The 9,123-nt window shown below is 49.9% G+C and overlaps 1 protein-coding gene across 2 annotated transcripts in view; it reads left to right on the top strand.

Moving 5' to 3' along the window:
• Oas3 (2'-5'-oligoadenylate synthetase 3) overlaps positions 1-5,845 on the top strand; it is a 25,523-nt gene extending 19,678 nt beyond the window's left edge. Inside the window, exons 13-16 of one of the 2 annotated variants that reach the window (XM_021162924.1) lie at positions 1,046-1,221; positions 1,875-2,113; positions 4,014-4,161; positions 4,574-5,845. In XM_021162924.1, the coding sequence (XP_021018583.1) occupies positions 1,046-1,221; positions 1,875-2,113; positions 4,014-4,161; positions 4,574-4,585 (575 nt within the window). In that variant the 3' untranslated portion in view covers positions 4,586-5,845. Of the gene's footprint in view, positions 1-1,045; positions 1,222-1,874; positions 2,114-4,013; positions 4,177-4,573 lie in introns of those variants that run through there. The other variant, XM_021162923.2, reaches the window with a different exon arrangement.
• The last annotated feature ends 3,278 nt before the right edge of the window (positions 5,846-9,123 follow it).

The following is a 9,123-nucleotide window of genomic DNA, read 5'->3' as shown; positions in this document are numbered from 1 at the left end:
GGGAGGGGAAGGGGAGAGAGGAGGGGGAGAGAGAGGGAGAAGAGGAAGCAGGAGAGAGAGAGAGAGAGAGAGAGAGAGAGAGGGAGGAAGGGAGGAAGGGAGGGAGGGAGGGAGGGAGGGAGGGAGAGAGAGAATGAGCCTGACTGGGCTTAGTGTGGGACTTTAAATCTTAAAGCCCAACCCCCAGGGACACACCTACAACATACAACAAGGCCACACCTCCTAATCCTTTCCAAATAGTTCCACCATCTCAAGACTATAAGCATTTAAATACATGACCCTATTGTGCAGAGGGTGTTCTTTTTTAAAATATTTATTTATTTATTTATTTATTTATTTAATATGAGTGTTCTATCTTCATGTACACCTGCCTGCCAGAGGAGGGTGTCAGACCCCATTACAGATGGTTGTGAGCCACCATGTGGTTGCTGGAAATTGAACTCAGGACCTCTGGAAGAGCAGCCAGTGCTCTTAACTGCTGAGCCATTCTCTCCAGCCCCAGAGAGGGCAGGGTGTCCTTATTCAAACTACCACAGGACTCAAGCTCACTTCCCAGCACCCGCATACTGAATGAGACAGGCAGGCAGGCAGGCATTTTGATGCTATGTAGGTTCTGGTTCTTCTTATACGAACTCATCTGCTCTGCTTCTATTTAGGTCCTCAGAGCCAGCATGATGAAATCAGGCCCCTGCCCCAGCGGCCCTGTTAACCAAAGCAGAGGTTTTGTCTAATGACTACCAGAGCCCTTGCCCCATAGGGCTGAACAGGCATCAGAGAGAGTTAAAGCCACTACACCATAAGCCAAAACTCTTTCCGTGATGGACAGACTGGTGGCTGAAAAGGAGCCAGCCAGGCAGAGAATCCCACTCTCATGGGGGAATCTAAGCTAGGCTGTGCCACACCTATCCCCCCCAAAAACACCTGGTGATCTCCCAGTGGGTCTCAAATCACAAGGGACACTAAGGGTCTCTCAGACCAGCTTTCTAAGCTGGCCTACCTGGGCTCCCTGGGAAACAGAGTGACTCTAGCCTTCTCTTTCTTATAGGCCAGCTGAGGTCCGGCTCTCGGCCTGATCCCCGGGTCTACATAGACCTCATCCACAGCTGCAGTAATGCAGGAGAGTTCTCTACCTGCTTCACAGAGCTGCAGAGGGACTTCATTACCTCCCGTCCCACCAAACTCAAGAGCCTGATCCGGCTGGTGAAACACTGGTACCAACAGGTTTGTCACAGGGACCGTCAGTCACTCCTATTCCACCACCACTACCCACCCCCCAACACTCACAGCCAGGCTGGGTCCCAGATACTGTGCCCTGAGTAAATTTCCTTAGAGGAGACATGGGTCTGTTTGGCCACAAACATAGCATGTGAAAGAAGTCACATTCCACTCAGAGGACCTTGGTTTTCCTGTCCATGAAGTGGGGTCAAGCCTGGTCTGGTACGGGTTTGTCATCTCAGTTACTTAGGAGACTGAGGCAGAAAAATGGAAAAGTCAAGATTGGCCTTGGGCTACAGAGCGAGTGAGTTCAAGGCTGGTCTGGCCAACTTGGCAAAAACCTGTCTCAAAATAAGAAGTGCCAGGCTGGGGCGCAGATTCTTGGCAGGATACTGGTAAAGCACTTGCCTAGAATGTATAAGGCTCTGAGCTCTATCCCCCCCAACCCACACACACCCCCACAAATAAAAAGTGAAGCTAACGAATTATGTCCATGTGTCAAGGGTGATGCCTAGCCAATCACCTGGCACACATGGACATTCTGTTAAGTGTTGGGATATCCATCTGTCAAGCCCAGGGGTCCCTTTTAACCTGTGTGAGGCAGTAGGTATTGTGTTGCCAATGTGGACCTACACATCTCCTGTCCCCTGCTTCCCCAGTGTAACAAGACCATCAAGGGGAAGGGTTCCTTGCCTCCCCAGCACGGGCTGGAGCTCCTAACTGTGTACGCCTGGGAGCAAGGTGGCCAGAACCCCCAGTTCAACATGGCGGAGGGCTTCCGCACTGTTCTGGAGCTGATTGTCCAGTACCGGCAGCTCTGTGTCTATTGGACCATCAACTACAGCGCAGAAGACAAGACCATTGGTGACTTCCTGAAGATGCAGCTTCGGAAGCCCAGGTTTGGTCACCCCCCAGACTCCCCTATCTCAGATCCATGGTACCCACTTCTTCCTGCCTCCTAAAGGCAGAGAACAGGGGCAGGGCCTGTTCTCTGGAGCGGGGTGGCTTCCCAGAGTGGTGCTTTTAGTGGCTTAGGAGGTAGTCGGCTCCTGGGTCACCTGTGAATGTGGCTGCCAGATGAAGTAAATACAAGATGCCACATTCAGCTCATGCATGAACAAACAACAAATAGTGTGTTAGTCTGAGTAGCTCTCATGGAAAATTGGGGACCTGAATATGCTTTTTATATTTAATGTGAGAGCCGGAATGGTTCAGCTGGTAGAGGGTTGCCTGGGATGCAAGAAGCCCCGGGTTCCATCCCAATCACCACATAAGATGGGTGTGGTGGTGCATGGCTGTGAGCGAGCACTTGTGGGGAGGAGGCAGGAGGATCGGGAGTTCAAAGTCATCCTCAGCTATAAAACAAGTTCAAGGCCAGCCTGGGCTATGTGAGGCCCTGACCAAAAGAAAAAAAGTTGCAGGGTTTCCGGGATTCCCCAGTAGCATGGAGGTGTTCCTGAAATAAAGAAAGCTGTTGAGAAGAAAAAAAAAAAAAAAAAAAAAGAAAAAAAAGTTGCAGATGCCACGAAGCACATCTGTAATCACAGTATTCAAGAGGCTGAGACAGAAGGGACAGAGAGATGGATCAGCAGTTAAGTGCACTGGCTGCTCTTGAGGAGACCTAGGCTCCATCCCCAGCACCCACAGATAGCTCACAACCATCTGTTATTCCAGTTCCTGGGGACCCAATGTCCTCTTCTGGTTTCCATGGCACCAGGCACTCATATGCGTAGACATACATGCAGACAAAGCACTCACACCCAAAAATGAATGAGAGGAAATTAGGAGGCTGAGGTAGTAACCAGCCTGGGCTACATCATGAAGATTCCCACCTCAAAACTTAAGTGTATTCACGAGTCCTGAGACACTCAGATGCATCTGGGCATCTAGTGTTTGCATTCATTAGATCTGGCAGCTTTATATCGGCAGCCTCCAGGTTATAGAAACACATTCTTCACCAACTTACCCACCTCTGAAATGAGCATGGAGATCAGCAAGATTGCCCCCTAAACTCAGGTTACATTGACAGTTTGTGAGTAGTAGCAGTGTACACTGAGAAATAGTCTGCTGTATGATATACATTAGCTAAGTAATGGTGTCTGCCATGGAGGCTGGGAGGGAGGGTGGTAGAACCAGTGCTGTAATTGATTAGCAATGCCTGTTTCACCTGTAGAAGGGGAAATAGCAGCACGGTGAATGATTAGTAATGTCTGCCTTGGCAGAGCATGAAAAAAGTGGTGTGTGTGCAACTGCTTTTCCTCCCTTCCAGCCTCCCTCCCTCCCTCCCTCCCTCCTTCCCTCCCTCCCTTCCTTCTTTCCTTTTTAGAGATTTTTAAAACTTTTGTGTGCAGTGTTTTGTCTGCTTATATATATGTGCACTGTGTGTGCACTGCTCACAGAGGCTGGAAGAGAACACCAGATCCCTGGAACTGGAATTACAGAAAGTTGTGGGCTACCCCTATGTGGGTGCTGGGAACTGAAGCCAGATCCTCTGGAAGAGCAGTCAGTGCTCTTAAGCACTGAGCCATCTCTCCAGTCCCCTCATCTCCACCCTTCTGAATAGACTGTGTAGCCCAGACTGCTCCAAACTCACAATCCTACTGCCTCTGCCACTGCATCCCGGGAACTCCATATGTCTCTTCTTTTCTACCCCTACCCTAGAGTGTGCACCTGGGGCACTGAGGAGTCCCTGACTGCTGGCCCTGGCCCCTGTAGTGTTAGGTGAGAGTGGAGAATAGCCTAGCCAATGTCACAAGGGGACGCTGTGGGAATAAGACTAGCCCTGGTTACAATTGCAGGCCTGTCATCCTGGACCCAGCTGACCCAACAGGCAACCTGGGCCACAACGCTCGCTGGGATCTGCTTGCCAAGGAGGCTACCGTGTACGCATCTGCCCTGTGCTGCATGGACAGGGATGGCAATCCCATCAAGCCATGGCCGGTAAAGGTGAGGGACATGTGAGGCAGACAACCCACACCCCCACACACACAAATAAAAAGTGAAGCTAACGAATTATGTCCATGTGTCAAGGGTGATGCCTAGCCAATCACCTGGCACACACGGACGTTCTGATAAGTGTTAGAATATCCATCTGTCAAGCCCAGGGGTCCCTCTTAACCTGTGTGAGGCATTAGGTATTGTGTTGCCAATGTGGACCTACACATCTCCTGTCCCCTGCTTCCCCAGTGTAACAAGACCATCAAGGGGTCACAGACATGGGCATGGGCAGACATGGTCCTCCCTGAGGGGCAAGACCCAGCCATGGCCCCTGTAGTCCCTGTGCCTCCACTTCCTGTGTGGTGAGTGGCCTCAGCTCTGCGGAAAGACTTAGGTAACCAGCCTGTCTTCCTTCCCACAGGCCGCTGTGTGAAGTCTAGAGAGATCAGTGGTCACCACTGATAGAAAGTGACACCAGCCCTCAGCAAGGGATACTCAGAGTATCTGAGTGTGTGTGTGTGTGTTGTATTTGTCTGTATGTGTGTATTTGTGGTATGTCTGTGTGTCTATATGAGAGTGTGTCTATGTGTGTGTCTGTGTATCTGTGGGTATCTATATGTGTCTGTAAGTGTGTGTGTGTGTGTGTGTGTGTATTCATGTGTGTGTGCCTGTTTGTGTATAGTGTGTCTATAGGTGACTGTGTGTCTGTGTGTCTGTGTATCTGTGAGTATCTATATGTGTCTGTATGTATGTAAATGTGTGTATGTGTGTTCATATGTCTGTGTGTGTGCCTATGTGTATGTCTGTGTATCTGTGGGTATCTATATGTGTCTATCTATATGTAAATGTATGTATGTACTTATGTTCATGTGTCTCTGTGTGTGAATGTCTGTGTGTTTATGTGTAGTGTATCGTAGGTATATCTGTGTGTCTATAGATGTATTACGTCTTTGTGTGTCGACATGTCTGTGTGTATGTATGTGTATGTTATATATGTATATATGCATGTATGTGCTCCCTCACACCATCTCCCTTCTGCCCACCTGCCCACCCATAGCCCTCCCTTTCCTCCCACTGTTTACCCACCTAGTGGGGCTTCATTGACCTCAACCATGATCATCCCGGTGTCCCTGACTCCCACACTAGACACCCTAGGAACCAGACATCTCTAGATCTTCCAGTCTGCTGTTCATCTACCATGGGCTCTGCCCCAACTTCCACAGCCCCACCCAGGAGTGCCCCAGACCTGCCAAGAAGCCATACTCCTCCCTGGCATCTCTCTGCTCCTTGAGCCTGTGTATATCCCTCTGCCTACAGAGACCCACCAGCTGAGGTCCAACTATGTTCCTGTACTGGCTGGTTTTGTGTGTCAACTTGACATAGGCTGGAGTTATCAGAGAAAGGAGCTTCAGTTGGGGAAATGCCTCCATGAGATCCAGCTGTGGGGCATTTTCTCAGTTGGTGATCAAGGAGGAGGGCCCACTGTGGGTGGTGCCATCCCTGGGCTGGTAGTCTTGAGTTCTATAAGAGATCGAGCTGAGCAAGCCAGGGGAAGCAAGCCAATAAGAAACATCCCTCCATGGCCTCTGCATCAGCTCCTGCTTCCTGACCTGTTTGAGTTCCAGTCCTGACTTCCTTTAGTGATAAACAGCAATGTGGAAAGTGTAAGCTCAATAAACCCTTTCCTCCCCAACTTGCTTCTTGGTCGTGATGTTTGTGGGGGAATAGAAACCCTGACTAAGACAGTTCCCCAAGAAATGTGACCATGACCTTCATAAGGCTGAAGTTGTGATGACTTCAAAGTACCTGGCCCACAGCCACCACAATTAAATGAGAAAAACACGTGATAACTGGGCCTTAGGGGTGAAGATGTCGGAAGGGTCCCCAGGCCTTGCCTGTGGCTCTACCCACTCCCTCGGGAGGAAGCCCAGGAATGCAGCTTTCTTGAGTTATTGTTGGTGAAAGTTGAGGCTTTGGGACAATGCAATACTTAGGTCACTTACACCCCTGTAAACCCCTACCTATACTTTATTAGTAACCCCAATAAACCTATCGGCTCATCCATTTACACCCAGGTGTAATCTTTTCCTTGCTCAGTCATCGTGCCCTGTCTGAGATGAACAGACTGTTCATGTCTCCCCAGGAAACGTCATGCCACACCATGATGGCTGTCATCCCCGAATGCAATGCAAAACAGGGGGTCCCCTGGAGGACAAGAAGGATTTGCAAGCCCTTGATTCATAAGTCTGTTTTCCAACAAGAATCTTCCCTTTTTGCCACACTATGGGTGGACTTTGGATAGTGTTTGTCGCTCATTCCCTGATCCCCACCAGGACGAGAGTGATGCCAAGATATCTCCAGGACAAATGTCTACTTGCCTGTCTTACATGGGAGAAAGCCTCCAATCCCCTAGTGTTTAAGTGGCAGCCAGGGGCCAGAGGGTAGAGGACAGGGAGACATATCCTATGAATGTCCCAATCCGGAGACACGGAAAGCAAGTGGCAGATGCCGGTGACAGTGTAGCCACAGCAGGATCCTCCAGAGGAACCACCGGAGGGATGGACGTGGTCATGATCCATCCCCAGGAGAGGAACAGGAATCAGAGAAAGGAGTCTGTGCAAACCCATCTCCCACCAGGAGCATCTCAGACAGCTGGGCTCTGCCTGGACCACTGCTGGGGACAGACCAACAGGGATGTAGGATGGTGGGGAGAGCAGAGCCTTCCTAGTGTCTTCATCCTTGCAATCCATTCCTGCCTCCTCAGCTTAGTCTGACTGAGAGGTCAAGGGTTCCCCAGGTCCCCTCTCTGCCACCACCTGTGCCTCCTGCTCTTGGCGACTACACCAAGACTCCACTAGGGTTGGCCCCAACCTCACCTCGCCTAATCAACTCTGTGAGGATGTGAACCAGACCCCATATTATGTCTCCTGATAGCTGCTATTCTCAGGGTTCTAGACCAGTGGTTCTCAACCTTCCTAATGCTGCCAACCTTTAATACAGTTCCATGCACTCCCACGTAGGTGTATCTACAGGTACCTGCCTGGAGACAGAAGAGAGGTATCTCAGTTATGGTCTTAACCGTTGGAAAAATGTGTTTTCTGATCATCTTAGGCGACCCCTGTGAAGGGGTTGTTTGATCCTGGAGGGGCGGAGACCCACAGATTGAAATTGCTGCTCTAGGCAGATGTGGAGGCCTGTTTTTCTATGGAGCCTGGCAGCAGATGGGGCACAAGCCTAGCATCCCAGCATGAAAAGAAAAGAGGAGGCAGGCTGTTGTTAAGAGCCACATTGTTATACATTGTTATTAAGTCACCACACCTTACAAGAACTTTGTTTCCTAAAGCCAATCCATCCTGCAAACCATGTTTCCAACCTACACTGAACTTGTAACCCTGCAGGAATGCTACCCACCCCTTTGCCTTGCTAAACTCCTGAATATCCACAATGACTTCCACTGATGTCTTCCTGCCCTTACCTACCCCACAGGCAGCCTTGAGCCCTGACCCCACCCCACACACATACTCTTCTGCCCCAGTGCTAACAGCCAACGGACTCAACAGACTGTTTCTATCAACCCTAACCCCTCCCCATAAAAGGGACCTCAAAAGCGAAGGAGGAGCTGCTCTCTGAGGACCCCAAATTAGTGGGGAGGCAGTCATCTGGCCTGTTCCCTTGGGCACTGGCTTTATTCAGACAGTAATGGGAATGTTTTTTTTTTTTTTTTTTTTTCCTTCAGAACTAATGGCAGCTCTTGTCCCCACCACACAGACTCTGGGCTCTCTTGTCAAAATGGCTCCAGAATTGGGGTGACTGTGAGCCACAGTGAGGAGCGAGGTGACCGCCATCAGGGCAGAGGAAAGAGAGGCCTACTGACCTGACCCCCAGAGTCTCCAAGAGCGGCCCCCATAGTGGCTCTGGAATGATATGGCAGAGGCCCAGTGGGGCACAGTGAGGGTTGGGTGAGGCGATACACATATTCGACCCCTCAGGAAGCTGAGGCAGGGTCCCCGAGAGCTGCTAGTGCCCCCTAAGCCATTTTCCTTCTATGGCCTCACTCAGAGGAACTACAAGAAGTCTGCTGCTTTCAGGGATCCTTTGTTAGAGCCCATATTTTTTTTTTTTTTGTGACTTCAGTCACTCCATTGGACTCCAAGGTGATACAAAAGTCACTGTGCCTTTCCTGGTGAGGGTCCCAGGAAGCCATCTGCCACGTAGGACAGCCACATACAATGTGCCATCTACCTTGGAAGAAGATGCTATACATAACAGTTTATGAGAGGCTGAGGCAGGGGATTACCAGCTCAAAGCCAGTTTGGGCTAGACAGCAGGCTCTGTCTCAATACTAACCCAAAATAATTGTGTTGAATTGGTGAGGTTTCTTTTTGTGTTTAATTTTTAAATATTTAAATATTTACTTTTTAACACGTGGGGGGGGGACTACTCTTGACTCTTCAGGGCCCATGTTCACCCAAAGGCAGGAAGCCTACATCTGTCTGTCAAGGCACCTGTCCTGCGGTGCATCTTTGAGCAAGTCAGTACCTTCTCTGAGCTCAGTCTGTCTGCCCTGTCTGTCACCGAATGCTTCAGCCACTGGAAACAAGGAGGAAGGACATTATGTTAACAGACAGACTCTACCCTCAATAAAATCAAATTAGCTTAGCATTTAGCCAGCCAGCTTTCTGCCAAATTTTTTTTGAGACAGGCTCCTCCTAGCTATAGGTGGAGGAAACAGAGGCACCAAGAAGACAGTTCTACACTGATGGACGCAAACACTGGCCTCTGTGCAGGTGTCCCCTGAGGCTCTAGAGGCTTTAAGTTTAAGCTGGGGTGTCCTTGGGAGTGGCCAGCTAACTGGAAGCAAACACACACCAGCTGCTGGGAAGTAACTCCCACACTTGAGTTTCGATTTCCTAGGTTCCTAGGCTTGGCTGTGTTGGGGGTGGGGCTTTGGACTTGATTTCCTCTTTCTAG

The sequence above is a fragment of the Mus caroli genome, chromosome 5 (genome assembly GCF_900094665.2).
Source record: "Mus caroli chromosome 5, CAROLI_EIJ_v1.1, whole genome shotgun sequence".
NCBI classification, from domain to species: Eukaryota; Metazoa; Chordata; class Mammalia; order Rodentia; family Muridae; genus Mus; species Mus caroli.
The sequence above is the reverse complement of the archived record's forward strand: the minus strand, read 5'-3'. Positions and strand labels throughout refer to the sequence as shown.